The following is a 19,926-nucleotide window of genomic DNA, read 5'->3' on the forward strand; positions in this document are numbered from 1 at the left end:
TGGTTATCACACACACAGTTTCTCAGCTAAATAAATGTTTAGCGTTATACATTAATTGATAAGTGACCTTCTTAAAAACAAAATTCCTGCTTTTTTTCTCTCTCCTCTGAACATTACATGTCACAGTGAACAATCATATATATAAATATACACATTCACACATACACTTACTGTAGGCTATATGGCAGAAGATTAAAATGTAATGCATATCCTCAGTGCCTGGAGAAGAGGAGATGCATTATTCAGTGGAACTAACTACACACAGTCTTACTACAGAGTAATTAGTAGCATGACTGTCGGGCACAAAGAAAAAAAAGTCTTGAAAGAGTTACAAAGGTTGAAAAAGCTGACTAAGCATATTACTTGTTATTAGTAAAACATAAGCTGCCAGGTATGTCTTCCAACTTCAATTGTAAGAATTATTTATAGCAGGAATTTTCCCCAATAGCAATAACTGCAAATGATTAATTCATACAGAAAGCTAAGATAATTATGAATTATTGCAAATTAAACTCCAAGCACTAAAAATAAATGTAAATCTTAAAAAGAGACAGCTTTAAAAGGGATTACTTTTCCCAAAGAAGCCAGCGAGGTAGTGCATTTCTCAGCCTGGATGGTGAGAACCAGAAGTGTTTTTTTCTAAATTTCAGCATTTAAGGAACCTGTAGGCAAACCAGCAAAATGTCACTTCTCCCCCGTGCTTGTAACGACACCATGCCGCTTCCCATGACAGCATCCAGGACATCTTGCCACAGAGGAACTTTCAGCTGAGGTCAAAATTTTGGCTGCTAATCAGTACTATTCTCCAACATTGTTTCCAGACTGGTAATCATTTGCAGTGTCATTGCCTGTGTGTTTATGGCTATTTTATTGGTCTGCATAGCTCACTTGGCCACAAAGACTCTATGGCACCGCAGAGGTGATTCAGGAGAGCCTACCATTCGGTCGGTCAAAGCCTGAGGGTCAGATACCACATCAAAACATTTTTTTTCATCACCAGCTTTATGATGCTCCGTGCCTTTAAGCCTATGCACTAAGAGCTTAGGGGTGTTTCACTCAGAGGGGAGTATTCATAGGTCCTCAAAATTCTGATTCCTAAATAAATATATGCTTTTGGAACTCATTTCAGAGTTTATAATTATTTTTTATAAAAAATTATTAAAGTGATACTATTATTAAATCTGGGTGTAATAAGCCCATGTGTACTGTAAAGGATAGTTAAAGCAAATAAAAGGTAGAGACTTAACAAAAGAAGTGGAGCTGACCAGCATTTTTCCAAGCACGAAATTTTGCCTAAACTGGTCTGTTGAAAGCTCAAGTAACAACTGGAAAAAATCCCACGGTTTTTCTTCCCTCTTTTTTGACCAATCTTAATTAACAATTATATAACAGTAAAAAGTTCAATAGGAAAACCCAATCATCAACAGCTTCCCAAAAGTAATTGCTGATTTGGTTGATTCCTTTTCTGCGTGTTTTTCAGTTGATAGAAAGATCACTGATTAAAGATAAATAAACATTAGTGAAGGAACCATTATTTGCCTGAATACAGTTTACATCTGCAGAGCAGCAAACCTGGCAGGTTCCTGCCCTGCTCGCTTCCTAGAGGTAACCACAATTTCCTCGGCTAGATTTGTAAAGCAATAGTATCCGTGCACAAGTAGGCATCTTTACATGCAAATAGATGCATTCAAATGCTCTCATGCTTATCCGTGCTAATAGTGCAGGCATGATTTTGCATATATATTTTAGCATTATTTATCAAACAATCAATTGGCTGAAGGCAAGAGAAGCTAGGACAGTAGAAAAGGGGAGTGATGTAAAGTCCAGCAGAGCGAAGTGGCCAGATGCTGTCAGGGTGAGTGTCAGCACCACAGCGACAGACGGGTGAAGAGGAGAAATATTCCAGAAGAGAGGACCGGGAGGGGAGGCAGGGGGAAGGGGAGGTTCACTTTGTCATGTACATGATACAGAGAGAGAAGCAAGTTGCTTCTACAGTCGTGTCCCTCATCAGAAATGGCGGGAAAAGCATCTTATTTCTCTCCACATCTGCTTTCTGACAGGTGAGAGAAACAGCAGCGCCGCTGTCAGTTAACTCTCCTGGGAACTGCTGGGAATACACAATACCCAGACCCATGTTTTCCTGGTAGAATATTGCTATTGCCATTTCACTGGCAGGCATCCCATATTAATGCTGCTTCTGCTGCTAACCAGAGCCGGTGTTCCCCTCCTCCTACTGCACTCCACACCAGTTCTCAACCAGGCGATGTAACTTGCTGTCTAAGTGCCTTCAGGATCTGATACTTGGAAGATAAACCAGTTCTCTCCAGTCCAGTAGATCATACTGTTCTGTTTCCTCTGAGTACAGAAGCAGAAGCTCTGTTTTGGAAATTCAACTTCAAACATGAATGTGCCCAACTCCTGAAGTTGCTGGTTAAAAAAGTTTGGGAAAGACAAACCATTGATAAGCCATCCTTCAAGAATCAATAGCTTATCAACAGCCTTGGGTGATATTTGTCATGTACCAGCATAATAGGTCCCATATAAAAATAATATATATGGTGGACATGTCAAATAAAATCAAAGCTACCTGCATGCAAACAAAAGAGAGATGTGCTCTCAGCATATCCTCTCCCACTTTTCATTATTTTTAGAAAAATCTGTGTATAGCCAATATCACACTGTACTGAAAATTTACTCCCGTTCCCAAGGCCTGTTAAACTTTATCCAGAGATGGATTAGGACCTAAGAGAGAAATTTAGACCATAAACATTTATCTTTTACTGTTAATCACATTGGCAAAATTCCACAGTGTAAATGTCTTCTGTTATTCCTGAAACGGGTGTACACAGCATGAACTGCCACAGCAGCACCAGCAGAAGTTCAAGCACCTCTTCCTAAGAAACCTGCGTTAGTAATGAAATCGCATCACATTGAAAACGGACACCGCCGAATGGGGTAACACACACAGCAGGTGATGTAGTCAAAGAAATAAACGATTTGCACAGTGATGATGTCATCAGCTTCAGTGTGATGACAAGCTGAAGACAAGTTTCACTCTTCAGGTTGGTTCTGGGACCATTGAATTCATTACGGGACTTCTCCCACACTCGATGGGCTTTGCCAAAAGCGAAGCCAGTGAAGCAGAGAACAGTTCACAAAGTTGAGTATTGGGTGACCAACAGAGAGCAGGGCATTATGTGATGTGAAAGACACTGTTTTAAAAAACGCAACTCTTTGTTAAAACGTGTTTCTTCGTCAGTTCAACACATTCAATGCAGTTTCTAAGACAGATTGTGAAGAAAGGAAATTCATAATGCTGACGACCAAATGCCACAGGCTGGGTACAACCCTGGGAATTCTGTGCAGAGAGGACACGAAAAACGAGCCGTTTAAATGCCAAGCACTGCAAATTTCTCATCGTAGGAAAAGAATCGCTCAGCGGCACTACTTTGATTTGGCTCGCCAAGGGGGCACACAGCTCGCGTGTTTCAGCAGTCACTTTTTTTCCCCCTCCGTATCTGTTTCGGCCCATCTTGGCGGTCACACAGCGGCTGCGGCGCGGCCCGGAGCCGCAGGCAGGCAGGCAGGCAGGCAGGCAGGCAGGCAGAGCATCGCTGCCCGTGGAGGGGAGAGGAGGGGAGTCCCCCCCTGCGCCGCTGCCAGCGCTCACACGGGGATGAGAGGTGCCGCCTTCTCCTCCTCCTCTTCCTCCTCCTCCTCCTCCTCCTCCTCCCCGCTGCTGCCCTGCCGGCTGGCAGCGTGCGGCTGGACGGGGCGCAGCGGCGGGAGCCGGGCTGTCGGCGGCCGGGTGCGGAGCGGGGCGGCGGGGGGGAGGCGAGCGGGGCTGCTGCGGGCGGGCTCCCCGCCGTGTCCCGCCGCCCCTAACGGCCTTTGTCTCTCTGCAGCCAGAGCCAGCGGCGCAGGGACGGGGACCATGGCTTGGGGCGAGCTCAGCCTCCTCCGCTGGCTGCGGGAGAGCCGGCAGTCCAGGAAACTCATCCTGCTCATCGTCTTCGTCGCCTTGCTCCTGGACAACATGCTGCTGACGGTAGTCGGTAGGTAGAAGGGGGTTTGGGTTGGGTTTTTTTTCCTCCCTCCCGATTTATGCCAGAAATAATCTCCAGTGACAGATGTACTCCCTGAATGCATGATTAATGCTCTCAAACCAAACATTTTCAAGCACTGATTTTTTTTTTTTTTTTAAACACAAACGATATTCTAGGTGTTGCAAACATACCGCCATACACATCAAAGTCTCGCTTTATTTCTATGTTAATTGCAGAATAAGGAATGGTATAAAGAGGTCTTCATAATTCCTTTTTTCTACTAAACGCCGCTAATACTTCACAGAACAAGAGATAACAGTATTTTTAGCTCATCATCATTTTTTCTCATGTGGTCATGTAACTGAAACAACAAGATAGATACCATTGGAGATGCCTGTTTCCTTGCGATAGTTCCTCTTTCCCCCACATTACTCTTAAAATGATCGGTTACTAAGAAAACTGTCTGACTGGGTTTTAAGAAAAGCACTTCTATGAGTTGGTTTAACAAAATAATCCAAGTTTTGATCAAAGATGCAACTTTTACTGGCTTCAGAGGCTTAGTGTCAAGATTTAGGAATCTAGTCAAACAAGATGTTCGAACATTTTTCACTGGTAGTTTTAGAAGTCCCCACATTCAAATGTTTATATGAATTTAAAGAAAAGGGTTCAGAGAACCTGGTGGCTCATGGCTGCGCACAGAGGCGCACACGAATGCCCATGCGTCTCTCAGCAGTGGATCGGGCTGGGCTGTGCAGAGCCGGCTCTCGGATGATGCTGCACTGTCGGCTTCTGAATCAGACTCCTGGATTTCTTGGGGGACTTCAGCTTAAAAGCTGATTCCACAATGTAGGCCTTAGCTAAGAACATATATATTTTTAGCACGTCGATTTGGGATTTTTTTTACATGAATATGCTTTCTTATAAAGTTCTTAACATTTAGTTACTTATTCAGTAATATGTATGCTAGAAGCCCTAGAAATTGTCATGGCTTGCAGACTTACTGAAAGAATGAGCATTTTCAGGAAGAGATGCAAGACAAGGAGGGACAATTCTGTCACTAGTGTTTAATTGAATGAACCTGACATCTGTTTTTATGAATTCTGAAATGTTAATTTCTGAGATACGTATTAATGCAATTAAATTGCAGCTAAGATCCTAAAGCATACAAAGAAGGTCCCTTTTCAATGTAAATTTTTAAAAAGTAATGAGATATGCAAACACCAACACATTAGTTCTGATTACTTTATATAGGAGTGTTATGGGTTTTTCCTTCTTATGGCTGTTACTTATCAATGGTTTTGTGGTTTATTTTAGAAATATGTTTTATTACATTTTTTATATTTTGATTTAATAATAGTTTCAATGCTTTTCTCACCTTTCATGTTTTCACAATCTAATAAACGGATTTGTGCAGTCATGTATGACACTCCAGACATGGGTTTTGATACGTCTTGTATTTTGCTTTCTGAATGATGTCTGTATAGAAAATCTTATATTTATGAAAACTGGCAAAAAATAAAGACTAATGTAAAAGAACTTTTTGTTTTAAACTGCACTTCTGAGTTACGGGTGTGTTTTTTCCCATGAGAAAATTTCTATTTCAGTTCTGTGTTTCCGCCGTTCAAAATCCTTAGTAATGTGCTCTGTAGGAAAGCCTTGTATTTCCTAATCAATGGCAAAGCAAACAAGAAAATTTGGTGATTCCATTTACAAATAACCTGATAGTAAGATGCCAATATATTCTATTTGTTTTTCCAGTGCCAATAATTCCCAGTTACCTTTACAGCATCAAACATGAAACAAATGCCACAGAAATCCAGACTACTAAGCCTAACGTAGTCTCAACAATGACGGACAATTTTCAGAGCATCTTCTCCTACTACGACAACTCAACGATGGTTACTGGAAACGAATCTGATAAGACACGACCCAGGGAGTTTCATCATACGCAGACAGAACAAATGATAGTAAATGTGACTCCTGCCCCATCTGACTGCCCTAAGGAAGATAAGGACCTGCTGAATGAAAATGTTCAAGTCGGTCTCTTGTTTGCTTCAAAAGCAACAGTGCAGCTAATCACTAACCCCTTCATAGGGCCGCTGACAAACAGGTATGTTATTTCTGCTACATTACTTAGTCAGGATTTTATATTGATGTTTTAGTCCGGACCAATATTTCAAACAAAGTATTTTTAATTCTGTTGTGGCCCTGGGTTACTGGCCTTCTCATTTTACCTGGAGGAATATTTTAGTGAAATACACTTGGTGAACACTTCTAAACACCTACATCCTTTCCAAAAGCGTACGATGCTGAACGTATCAGATGGCTCATGCGCAGCTTACCAATTTATTAATTGGTAATTAATAAATTAATTACCTCCAGCTCCTGAGACCTCAGGTTTTTATAGAAACTTTTGCTGAAATGGTGTTGAAACGTCTTCACTACAGTTATATGGGGCCAAAAGACACTACAACATAGTATTTACGAAGCGCTGTGAATTGATGATATATCTGTTACACCTACATTAGGCAACCGTGATATTGAAACTGTAGGCAGGGTTCCGATCCCTCCCTTGCTCTCACAGAGATGCATGGCCCTTGGTGTGATTTGGTATTCAATGATTTGGAGTCGTCTGAGGTAAGAATCAGTGGGAAATTCGTGTGGACTTCAGTGAAAAATGAACAAGTGTCAAACTTTGCTGATGCCATGTTCATCACCGAGTTCAGTGGATCACAGATTTCCATCAGTACATGATCTAGCCCAGCCTTCAAGCTGTTCTCTCTAAATTCTTGCATATATATGGTGTCTTGAACAAAATATGTTTAAATGGTGCTTTAAAGAATATTTTTTTGAGCCAGAACCAAGGGTATAAGCACTGATATCAATGACTTACAACCCCCACCCCAAATCCAAGCAATAATGATGTTTACATGCAGATTAAAAAGTATTTATAATATCATTTAAATTTTTTATGATAATAATTAATTTTATTTTATTGTTAGCATTTTGTGTAACTGTCCCCCACAGAAGCAGCTGCAGATAGAATATGAGATCAGTCTCTGCAGGAAATAAACGTCAAATTGTATTTAGTCGCGTCACTAATTTTCATATTTCTTATTTAATCTTTTTTTATAAAGAAGAATATTTCCTTTCAGAAAACAATATGCGGTAGAAATTTGTCCTTGTAAAACACATTTGTTTAAGCAGTCAATGCCTATCATATGTGACAATACCCAGAACAACCAACGCACTTTAATGCTAGATATTTCAGGTTTTGAAGCCAAAACTACCTTTCTTCGGTTTTAGAGCTTATATATATATAATATTATATATTGTCTGAGTGTTTAATTTCAATCTGGTAGAAGAGTATCCAACTGAGGGCTAAGCAGCAGTTTGACTCAGTGTTATTAATTCAGAACCTGTATTCAATCTGTGGAACTGATCTAACACAAAGGCTTTAAATGAGATAGACAGTTTCATTTCTCTCTCATTTCACCTTATCTCCTACTGTATAACACCTACACAGCCATAAGTACGTCATTGCAAAATTAGTTTTCCACAAATATTGCTGCAAGTTGAGGAGGTAAACAGATTTGTGTTACCTTGATTTTCTGTATTGTTTTGTGAGGATATGATAGCTCATCCATGGGCAAATTAACGTAACGTCAAATAATATTTTCTAACAGTTCTTTAGATATTCTTCTAGATTTTCCTAAATGTCTAAATTATTGCCCTGCTGATATTTACTTTCCTTTGTTAGTATCAGCATTTCGACAACCTGCCAAACCAGGAGAAAGGCAATAATACGCTCCACGTTTTTGATATTACTTTTTCAATAGCGCAGTTACGTTGTACTGTAGATACAATCTCTGCTCTTTCTTTGGTAGACATCTGCCTAAGAGGGTGCATGTCCCTGCCAATGCCTCTCCATGTGCCTGCACATCTTAGGACCAGAGCCTGGTGCTGCCTGTGCCGAGGCATGGGGTAACACCTCTCCCCCGGAGCCAGCTGCCGGGACACGCGTGATACGTCCTTAGGTTTGGCCATGGGGCAGTAGACGTTCTTGTAGCATCTCCCTTTGCTGCTGTTAGGAGAGGGGTGGCAACACACCAGTGTGAACATTAGTGCTGTGAGCGGAGATTTCCTCCTGGAAACATCCTACAGGTTTTTTGCATGGGGCTGAGCATGTGATTGCAATCACAGGGGCAGGTTTGCAAGCTCAGATGCTCCACAAGTGCGAGAGAAAAATCAAGGAGCACATCGCCCCAGTGTCCTGTGCGACAGACTCTTCTTTCATACAGCAGAAATGAGTGCCTTAATGGTAAAGCGGCCCTAAATTAGATTTAAGTATTACTGGTTTTCTTTCATGTGTTATTTGTATCTTGGTACCAGTATCTGCTTTTCTTCTGAGAACTGTTTAGTGAGAAATATCAGTTAACACATTTATCAATTAACTGTAGAAGTTATTGGCCAAAAAAACCCCTAAAGTTGACATTTCCTAATAAGAATGCATATGATCTGTTAAAAAGCAGTGTGGAAATTGTGATTATTATAAATGAAACAGAAAATATCTGAGTTATCATTATAAACACTCTTCCTTACCACTGATAAGCTGTTTAGTGATAATTGTTATTGCCCTTATTACTTTTGCAAAATTTCAGCAAAATATCACAGCTTAAGGAGAACTGGTCGCTTAGTTCAAGATTAGCGTGCACAGTTTGTTAAGATGCCCAGTAAATTTCTTTTTCAAATAGGTAGCACACTGTGTTCATGGTTTTTATTTTTCAATCAAATATAGTTGTTCAAGAGTGGTTTAGATTTTTAATCGAGTATGGAGTTACTGGCTTTCAGTAGGCATTGGCTTTGAGTGCTTGAGTTTGTGCAGGGTGTAACAGGATATTCTAGTCATATGAGTCTGTGCCAATAATTACTTAATTTTAGGTTTTCTGGAAGTTTTGTAGACTGTTTTCCCTTTTTTCTCTAACTACTGGAGGTGTAGATTTTTAAAAATAAGTTTCAAAATTGGTTTCATTCAAGGAGTAAGTTCTGTTAAAAAAATTTCTTATTTAAAGCCCAGCTCTTTCCATGGAGTATCAGACAAAACACAGAGCTGGCTTAGTGAACTGGTTTGCAACTCATGAAACAACACAATTTACCCTTGATCTAACAAAGTCCTGGCAAAGGAAATGCTAGGTGATGGCTTTGCCATAGAATGTCAACACCACTCTTCCCACAGTGGCAGGGTTCCAGGGCCGAGCTGATAAGATTTTGTGGCTCAGATGCACATTAAGTTTTTCCTTGTACTGAAATTGGTAAGAAACTATACAAATAGCACAGCACTTGATACAGGGCACTTTGTGGGGAGGATGCACTGGCAGGGGGAGATTGAAGGCCCTGCCTAATCCTTTCCAGTGAAGAAAGTGGGCGAAAGGCTGCTGTGCTCTCTATAACTAACTGATTTGCTCCATTATTTTCTCAAGCTCTTACCAAGCTCTACGGACGAGGCTGTGAGCCCAGCTGTGCTAGCCCCACCATCCACTAGAGCCAACATATGTCTCCCCTGCCATGTCTCTCTCTCTCCCTTTATTTATCAGTCTGATAGTTTTAACCTTGTGATTATCCATATCGGCCTCAAAAATAATTAAAAAATGAACAGGTATTTTCATCATCATTTTTACACCAGCCTAACTACAGCTTTGAGCTTCTTTGCATGAGAGAGAGAGTGGCTAGGACCATGATGTGTTCATGACCAAGATACATGCAAAGAATGAGGCAGAGAGACAAATAGCATTTGTAACTACTTAGTTACAGTTCAATTCCTATGTAAGCTTTCCTTTCAGGTTTTGGCAGGTGATTGAAATGACCAGTTCTGCAGGTTGGACAAAGCTCCTCTGCTTACCCTGTGCTACAGCATGGAGCATGGAAGTGGAGAGTCCATGGACCACACTCCCTGGCCCTGCTGACCCTGCACGTTTTTCCTTACCTTCACACACATTCAGTGGTTCATTGCTTCACAACCTCGAGGAAAATATTCTTCTTGCCATATGTCCTCCCCAGGCTTCACTGGCAGTGAAGAAGATAGCCAGACTGCGAACCAGGACAGACCTAACAAGGGGTGCTCATGGTGGTATTGCTGTGGCTGTATAACAACAAGGTTGAAATTGGTGGATTTGCAGCACTGTAATGGATGGATAATTAGGCTCTAATGATCCACAGCTGCTAACCTGGTCAGTGTAATCTTTATTTTACTGCTGTACAGGACCCACCACTTAGTTGTCTTATTGTAGGGTAACTTTGTTAATGGGTATAATCCACTTCCAAGCAGTCCTGCAATCTGGGGCCAACGTGGGACTAAAATGGAGTAATTTAGGCATTCTCCATCAGTGGCAGCCTTTCCCCTCCCTCCTTCGGCTAATGACTCCAGCTTTTTCAGGGGTCAGAACAGTTGTAGGAAGCACTTCTAGCTGCAGGTAAACATGCTGGACTCTGCTTCAGATTCTCTTGGAGGGTTTTGAAAGGAGTACCCCAGAAAATCACATGCTTGAGCGTGGTAAGGAGAAAAAAGAAGAGAGAAGACAGGCTGTAATATTCTTTTGTGTTGCACACATGCAGAGGAACAAAACGTAGAGATAACTGTGGTGGGCTACGCTGTGTCATGGCTGAGAAGTAGAAACTGCATATTCACAGGTTTCACATGGCAAGAACATGAAACGCCCAGGACCAAGGGACAGAATCACTGAATAGTTGGCTGTTACAGGTAGTGCCTCTCCTTTTTGTGATTATTTATGTTATATAGTGTAATTGTTCAGCAAAAACTCCCAGTCTGTGCTCTCTGATATCTGGTGGACAGATCAGGGAATGCAGCTGCAGATTAGACAGTTGTGGTATCACAACTGCCAACTAATTAGTGCTGCTATTTCAGGAGGAGGCAGGGTTTGCTAAGATTATGCAGGAAGGGACAATCTGCATATCTAACTAGATGTCAGCTGGATGTGGGTAAGACCGTCCCCTGAGCAGGAGCAACCACGACTTCTAGGGGTTCAGCAGTCTCGTGCAGGGGCAGCACGCCAGAATTGTGCATCTCCACATTGTGGTTGAAGCTCCAGGCAATTTTTAGCTTTTCAGAGGATTATAATGACTGGTTTAACTCAGCGCAAATGCATGTCCTGTGCTGATCTGCATACCTTTGCGTGATCTGGTACGATGGATCACTGGCAATGCAGGCTTTGGCTGAAATGACTAGCTGTGCCCACACAGAGTCTAGTTCTGAAATGATTAATTTCTGTGTGGAGGAAAAGGTATCTGTTAGACCTCAGTATGTGTGATAAAGCATCATGGTCTGCTGGGTAGCAAGAGTAGGACTGAGTTCTGCTCCAGTTCTGCCCTCATCACCCTCTGCTATGTATTGCTTCACACCTTGCTGTGACCCTGTTTGTCTGAGATAAAGAAAGAATAATATCTGTGACTGCAAAAATTGAGAACAGTGCTTGAACAGTATTTCATTGAGCATTAAAAGTGACTTCCAAAATACTTGTTTTCTTACAGCCTTCAACTACCAGAAACTTTCCAAGTGTAGGAAGCCTGTTGGAAGAATTGAAAGCTGCTTTAGCTTGATAGAGTATAGTTTAGAAAGACTATGATAGCCCTTGTCTTTGTTTAACTCATTAATGTTTATGGAAGATCTCACAGCTCATGTCTCTGATCTAGTGATGGAAATGCAAATGTGGGACCCAATTTGGATGGCATTTGTCTTCATGCAAACAACTTAATTTTAATTCAGTGTACTTGTAGCAGAAGCAAATTGCTGTCTCATGGCCCCAGTATCAAGTCTCAGAATTGCTTGATTTCTGTACTGCGATCGGACTTCTCCCCTACAGTATCCATCCTAGATACCTCTGGGCTGGCCTTGACAGGCACAACCCTACTTTACTTTGCAATGAAAGAAGGCATAAGGACAATCAGCTTTTGCTTTTATACCACAGAGAAAGATGATATCGCTCACCAACAGCAGTAGCCATAGCCTGCAGGGTGGTTTTTTTTTTTTTCATCTGTACTTCTATCAGTGCTTTCTTTAATTGAAAACTTCAAAATCAAAGCAATTATGGTTAAACTCTCTGTGGCCTGTTCTACCTGAGCCCACTGGGAAGTGAAGTGGCCACTTCAGCTTTGAGGCAGGCAAGAAGTTGGTAACAGGTAATTTTTTATTTCTTCATGTACATAGAAACCTCAGTGGAGATTAGCATCCCGTTGTATAATACCTACTATACACAGCAAGAGAAGAGACAGGCTTAGAAATATCACCCACTTTAAATAAAGCAGACAGAAAAAGGTCGTATTATTCTCTTACAGGCCAGGTATCAAGGTGCTGAGAGATTAAAATTATTATCATAAAGCCACAGAGGAAATCTGTGATAGTGCCAGGGATTTAATTTGCTTTGGAGATACCAGTCTAGTTAAGCACCACATGAGTAACTAGTCTCTGCTGGATATTTGTAACACCCACATACAAATTTAAACTAGAAGAATCCATGCACTACGTTTTTGTCATAGTTTAATGTAGTGATGATATTTAAGGCAAAATTGTTCTTCATTAGAGATTTCTGTGGTGTGTAGAAATGTGCATGCTAGATTTCTTTCATTCACAAAACTCACATGTTACAATGAGACATATAATTAACATCAAGCCCTGCACTTCATAGAGTTTTCCATTTTCCAAGGTCCTTAATTGTATAAAACTTATATTAACAAAAAAACAAAGCTTAGAATAATTATTTTGGTTTACCTATGGCACGACTGCTATTATTAAAAATTAAGAGGGCCATTATGGACTCTTCCATTATTTGATTGACCTACTTCAGCCACTACTGCCAATATAAATGCCCAATACTGTCAAATCCTTGGAAGCTGATGTCAGTCAGTACTCCTTTGAAAAGCATCATCCATTGTTGAAGAATTTGGCCATTAAATAATGTCTTTGCAAATACATTTGAGATGCACAATCCTACAAAAAAAGAAGCCATGAATAAAGTGTGCTGAATAGAATATACAGACTGTCTTCAGAGCTACCTGGGTAGTGGTTTTGATTCTAGGCTAGATTTTTAATGGTGTGAAAAATAGTATATTGTGAATTTTTTGTTGAAATTTCAGTTTTAGCTGCTCAAAAATGTATTTGCTTTCCAGACAGAAAATTCTTTATTTCCTGGAAACTTGAAAATACTTATAGCAACCAGGCATTTCTACAGGCTGTTTAGAGTCCTAATGAATAAGTGGGCTGATGAAGAAAGCTTTGATTGGCTCCATTTTTACTCCTAAACCCATGGAAAGCAAAACTATTATTCTCAGGCTCTTTGGGACTCTTCCAGTGCTCCTGGCTGAGGCAGAACCCCAAACAAAGCTGATGACAAATTTTTCCAGTATAAAAGCTATTGGTTTGACTGTGTCTCATTAAAGTCATTGTCTCATAAGGATGGAAACAGATGAGCAGTGAAACACTACTGCGATATTTCAAAGTTTAGCATGCTCAGAGAATCTTCCCTTCTCATATCCTTGGCAACCCCATGGAGGCCCAGAGGGGCTTTATTGGGAACAATTATGGTGGAACGAGAACAGGGCAATCAGATTCTAATGAGAGAAGGATTTCTTCCAGGGATTTCAGATACAAAGTCTGCTGTGCCAGATGAAAAGGCATTTGTAACATGGACAAATTTGATAATGTGGTCCACAATAAATCGTTCAAAGTCTACCAAGGAACTACAGGTTGTGGATTCTTAAAATGTCAGTGAGACAATCCCAGAAATGTGAATGTTCATTTTGTTTTCCAGAATAGGCTACCAGATTCCACTGTTTGCTGGCTTCTGCATCATGTTTGCGTCAACAATCAGTAAGTGCCCACATCTTATTTGGTCTGGCCCAGATGCAACTTTTAAATAAATGATCTCTAATAATTACCACTAGGAATTCTGCTTGTTGATGTAGAGGGACTGATTTCCAAGGAAAATTTAAGGGTGGTTGCTCCATGCGAATGGTAGTGCTGATGAGATTTGACAAGTAAGCTCCTATGAACGTGCTCTAAGGAATTCACCACCTTCCATCCCACCTTGGCGGGTCTCTTCCTTAGCTGAATCTTTATCTCAGGTTCTTGTAATCTGAAGCGGTGCTCAGACAGTTTTAAACAGCTATGGGAGGGCTATCAGCCATGAGAGGGCTATCTTGCAGGGTCCTTAACAACTAGCTGTCGTAGGGGCTTATCAGAAAGCTCGTGAGGCTGCAGTGGCTCATAAGAATATGAGTCAACAGTATCACAGCGTTGCTAAACATTGCTGTGGGATGTGCAAACAGGAGCATAACCTGCAAGTCAGCTGAGACAATTTGCTCTAAATGGCACTGATAAGGCCTCAGCTGGTGTTTTATGTTTGGTTTTGGCATGGCAAAGTTGTGGCACAGATGCAAGAGTACAGAGAACATCAAGGATCATTAGAAGCCTGTGAGGAATGGTGAAAGAATTGGGTTTGCTTCGGAAGGCAGATGTAAGATGTATCAGAGTCTATGACAAAAAGGAAGGGAACAAACAGTTTTCCATGTCCACTGTACATAAGAGAAGGAATAACAAGCTTAAAACTGTATCATCAAGGGGACTGAAGTGCTGGAGAAGATTACCTGGTCTTAGAGTCACGGACAACTCCGCATTTTAAGAACATGCTAGACAAATTTTGGTTGGGATGGAGATAAGAGTAGTGAGCCTAATTCATGGCAGAGGGAGTACTGTTGATCTGCTGACATCCTTCTTTCTTTTATTTTTCTTGATCTTTCTCTGTCCATGTGGGTAGGGATTTTTGTAAGACCTGGCAAAAAGCCTGAGAGGCGCAACACCACAGGGAGGGTGGGAGAAGTGCACGTGGATCTTGGGTTTAGTTGGTGCATAACAGCTTCCCCCAGCTATAACTTGTCTGGCAAAATTCCTTAGATGGCCAACAGATAGGAGCTGAAAAAAGTTTTTAAAAACTCACTCTAGATTTAATGATACACGACACAGGCTCTATGAGCAGAGATGTGCCTGGGTTTCTGGGACACTCCTACTTTCTAGTGTTGGGGATGGGGAATTTAGCTGGACTGAAGAGTGCAGCATCCAGGGGCTCTGTCCCAAAAGTCAGACTGGAACCAGGGTAAAATCTCTTGGGGAGAGAGAGAGGCACCTCCTCTGGTGCAATTTCTCTGATGGTCTGCTGTGGGATCAGGAACTTTCTACAGCCCTTGAATGGGTGAAGCTGGCTTCCCTGCACCTTCAGCCAGCTGTGCTGCACAACACCTATTACAGAGCTGGCAACACCAGGGTAAAACCTCTCCACCCATTTGCTTATCAGAGGAAACATCTGTGCGTGCATGCATGGGGGTGTGTATGTGTTAAGTCTTGCTTTCTCTGAATGCCTGGAGCTCCAGACTGGGCAGCCTTAAATGAGGCAGCGTGGGGAGGCAAGGCTGGAAAGAAAGGTCTTATTACTCCTTCTGTGTGCTGCTGAATCAGAGCAGGATGTAATCAAATCCTAAGTAATTAGTTAAATCTGCTTGTGCGCTTGCATTCAGTGTTACCAGGAGGCTTAGACACCTGAGAGCAATTCAACACTGACACATCTAAATGCAATAAGGGAAAATAATGCAGTTAGCATCGAAAGTGGCACAAGTCACTGTAAACACTTGACTGAATTGTGTGAAGTTTTTGTGACTGTTTCAAGAAATCTAACTTTTAAATCTAGTTAGAGTTAACCTAATTTTAAAAATTTGCCTCTGTTTTTTCTGTAGTGTTTGCCTTCTCAGGAAGCTACACGTTACTGTTTATTGCCAGGTCCCTTCAAGGAGTGGGTTCTTCTTGTTCTTCTGTGGCAGGTAAGAGGAGAGATGATAGAGTAAAATACAGAGCACTGGTTCTGTCATTTTCAGTAGTCTTCTGAATTGTATGTTGCCTGCAGTTTCAATAATTAATACAAAAATATTCAATTACATCAATTTCACTTTTTATCTGTCCCTTTCATATAAAGTAGCTCAAAAGCAAATGTCTTTTCAGACTTCCTTGGTATTTGGGTTGCGGTAAGGAAGAGCACTAAATGAACTGCGCTCTCCCTGGGATTTCTACATGTGCATCTTCAACATTTTAAATTCATTTTTAGTCATTTTAAAGGTCATCAGGAACTTATGTTGGGACTTATTATAGTAGGAATAGCAGCTCTGTCTGTTGCTGAAATTTCTGTTATAAAATGTTTTCAAGGACATGTTTTCATGCTGTCTGCCAGTTTGGACTCAGGTTACCTGTACCAGATTTCCAATACAAGGTCATAAATTTTAAATGATGCAGGTGAAATGGAGTATGCGTTTTCAGCCCAAATTATTCAACCATTTCTGAGACTGAGATGGGAAAAAATATGATTTGTTAATGTTAGAACATTTCACAATCTTTCCTTTGAAAAATTTCTTATGACGGCAGCAGGAATAGAGATTTGGCTTGGGAGGGGTGGTGAAGAGAGCTTTTTGTCAAGAGTGTGTCTCTTGGCTTCCTCAGGAAAATTCCTCTTCCAAGTTGGGCTAGTCTAGAAGCAGGGTTCACACACATTCCATAGAAACTTAAGAATTTAGCAGCTGGATTCCCCCTAGGTTCCTTTTGCAGTGATTTTGCTCCGGCCCACATCTGGGCAGCGCTGCCTGGGGCAGCTGGGGAGATGCAACGCCCCAGACTGAGCTTTCAAACTGGGAGTAAGAAGCACCTTATGCTTAAGATGGGTTTGAAGCTGTGCAACAAGCACTAGTTAAGCAGAGAGATTTAAGCCTGGATGAGTAGTGGGAAGAGTGGGGATGTGGCTAAGGGAGCAGGCAGGGGCCGGGATGAGGAGCCAGGGATGGGGAAGGCAAAGACAAACAGGAGGGGTAGAGACAAGAAAATCCATCTTTCTTCTTTGTACAAGTTAAGGTTACAAGTCAAGCTTTCCGAAGGGAAGTCATGCCAAAATCAAAATTATTGTTCAACTTTAACTCAGTCCCTGTGCAAGTACGTACTTTGAGATACAGCTCTTAGATGAGTATGTGACTTTTTTTCTCACAGACAACCTGTAAAATAGAGCAGAAAAGGCCAAGAGACCATCTAGTCCACCCCCTTCCTGAAGGCAGGATCAGCTTTGTATCTATCATTCCTCATGCATACTTGACAGGCGTGTTCTCAGAAGCCTCCAGAAATGTCCTCAGCATCTAGCTTTGTGCTTAACTACCTTTACTGTCAGGAAATCTCTTCTGGTGTCTCATCTAAAGCCTCTGTACTGTCATGTAAACCCATTGCTGCTTCCCATACTTGAGAGAACATGAAGAACCATTTATTTTCTTTATCTTTGTGGCTCTTTTTCATATTGCAAGACTATTATCACATCTCACATCAGTTTTTTCCTCTCTGATTTTAAATCGAAAGTCCTGCAGTGGTCCCTCACGGATATTTTTCTAAGCCTTTGCTCATTCTCATTGCTCTTCTCTGGATAGTCTCCAGTCACCCCCACCTTTCTTCCCGTGCTGCACCAGAACCAGACCCAGCACTCAGAAGAAGCTCTGACTCCTTACAAGGGCCAACGGCAGTGAGAGACACTTCATGTATCTCACAGGCAAAGGAAGTTTTCTGTAGTATTGTAGCCAACCAGTCGTTTACCCCCCTGCATTTGCGCATGTTGTCATTCCTACCTAAGTGTAAAACTTCTTATTATCTTCTTTGTATTGCCTGCTATTTTTTCCAGAATATTTCCCCAAATCTCACAAATTCATTGTGAATTCTGATGTCGTTCTCTAACTTGCTCTTCAGCTCTTCATGCAAACAATTTAACGTCATCCACGATTTTCAATAAGCATGTTAATCCACACAGGACCTCTGCTCTTTTGAGGCACATGATGAATGGTATTCACTTCATGATCAATCATGCAATATTTTGTTTTCCTTTTCTGTGTAGCTGTGGACCTTATTTATTGAGTCCTACTTAAACCTTGATTTGAAAACAGATTTATTAATTTCTAAGAGGACTCTTCTGCAGCATTTACGTCTACAGTGTCTGAGTGCTTCACAAAAACACAATTGAACGAGGCTTCGTGTTTCTTTTTGTGAAATGAAGGTTCATTATCAAATGCAGAAGTGAGGCACATGAAGATAAAGGTCAAAAGAATCCTTTGATTTTTGGATGCTGAACCTGAAATACTCATTTTTAAAGTAATCAGCTCTGCATAATACCTCATGCCCAGAGCACCGCTAACACTGACCACAGTTATAGCTGTGAGTCGTCACCAGACCTTTGTGTCAAGCTCCCAGAGTATAAATAACAGATAGTAAATACTTGTCAAAAGTTTTGTTTCTGCTAGTTGAAAAGCATCATCTAAAAGCTCTGTGACAAAAACAGGTCCAAAGAATCTAGCAAATCGGGGCATCATTAAATTACTTGAGTAACATTGTACAATAGAACATGGTCTTGGAGACCATTTACGTTGCCAAACCCCCTTTTGCTTCAAAGTGAATTTTATGGACAGGGAATATACATATTTATATATACATATATATGCACACACAAATACCTGCTGTCATCTCTGTATAATGTTTAGTAGGGCTGGCAAATGATGACCATAAACTGTAGTATGCAGATGCCTAATATTGTGTTGTGTTTTTTCCTTTTTTAAATTTTTTTTTTTTAATTTCTTTTAGGGATGGGCATGCTCGCCAGTGTATATACAGATGATGAAGAGAGAGGCAACGCAATGGGTATTGCACTAGGAGGCCTTGCTATGGGAGTATTAGGTCAGTGAGCTGGAGGCGCTGCTGGCAAGAGAAACCCCCCCCCCAGCCTTCCCAAAGCATGTACTTGTGATCTATGAGAGCAGCAGAAGAGTCTTATCGAGTGTAATGTTATCGTGCTGTCTCCAGATTAGATTCATGGTGCATGTTAAGAATAGTTTTTTCCACAGCAGCATATTTCTTATGTGGATGCATATGCCAGGCAATGATTTCTGAGATGTTTGGGTTTTGTTTACACGGAAGAGTATTTTGGGGAGTGAAGAATATGGTTATTGTCACGATCAATGAGCTTTTGGGGGATTTTTAAACTGAGCTTTTTGGTCGCTGAGCAGTAGGATGCCCAAACGCTTGCAGAGGATGTTTGTTCAGAGTCAGAGATGTGGCTTCACAACTGTGTCCCTTCTTTCTCCCTGGCAGTGGGCCCGCCTTTTGGGAGCATCATGTACGAGTTTGTGGGGAAGAGTTCTCCTTTCCTGGTGCTGGCACTACTAGCTCTGTTAGATGGAGGTCAGTAAACACAAAGAGTCAACATCACCATGTAGCACATCTCTTTCATATTGCTACCATCTAACCCCCTTCTTGAAGAAATGTTACAGTATTGATTTCTTTCTGCAGCTGTTCAATTACTTGTTCTGCAGCCATCCAGAGCACAAGCAGAAGTAAGTATTAAGGTAAAACACTCTAGGCAATGGGTGACACTTTGCCTTTCCTAATCCCAAACTTTTGTTTCGTAGAGTCAGAAGGGAACACCATTACTGACACTTTTGAAGGACCCATATATCATTATTGCAGCAGGTACCAGACCCTTTTTTTTTTTTTCCTTTAAACCAACCGCTGGCATTATACCTGGCATCCCGGAGTGCCTCAAGCTGAATTGGCTTAACAATATTGTCATTTGCTGGTTTCATTTACATAAAGCTCAAAGAAAAACGTAATCTGTTGGTAATACAGGATGAATATACCAGTAGAAACATAACAGGCAGAAAGTTTGAAATGTAGGTGTCTTTCCAGCTGAGAGGACACTAGTGACTTGCAGTTGCTTGCTAAGGCAATGAATTTCTGCACCACATTGAGATGTGG

At 41.2% G+C, this 19,926-nt stretch overlaps 1 protein-coding gene across 3 annotated transcripts in view; it reads left to right on the forward strand.

Moving 5' to 3' along the window:
* Nucleotides 1-3,582: 3,582 nt before the first annotated feature.
* SLC18A2 (solute carrier family 18 member A2) overlaps nt 3,583-19,926 on the forward strand; it is a 31,930-nt gene continuing 15,586 nt past the window's right edge. For 2 of the 3 annotated variants that reach the window (XM_087767280.1, XM_087767277.1), the window contains exons 1-9: nt 3,583-3,683; nt 3,906-4,055; nt 5,805-6,156; nt 13,868-13,926; nt 15,843-15,926; nt 18,757-18,849; nt 19,264-19,353; nt 19,462-19,505; nt 19,581-19,641. In XM_087767280.1, coding sequence (XP_087623406.1) covers nt 3,677-3,683; nt 3,906-4,055; nt 5,805-6,156; nt 13,868-13,926; nt 15,843-15,926; nt 18,757-18,849; nt 19,264-19,353; nt 19,462-19,505; nt 19,581-19,641 — 940 coding nt within the window. In that variant the 5' untranslated portion in view covers nt 3,583-3,676. Of the gene's footprint in view, nt 3,684-3,754; nt 3,809-3,905; nt 4,056-5,804; nt 6,157-13,867; nt 13,927-15,842; nt 15,927-18,756; nt 18,850-19,263; nt 19,354-19,461; nt 19,506-19,580; nt 19,642-19,926 lie in introns of those variants that run through there. The other variant, XM_087767279.1, reaches the window with a different exon arrangement.

The sequence above is a fragment of the Nipponia nippon genome, unplaced genomic scaffold, assembly GCF_047370975.1.
Source record: "Nipponia nippon isolate SJK-2023a ecotype South Korea unplaced genomic scaffold, ASM4737097v1 scaffold_3, whole genome shotgun sequence".
Classification (NCBI taxonomy): Eukaryota; Metazoa; Chordata; class Aves; order Pelecaniformes; family Threskiornithidae; genus Nipponia; species Nipponia nippon.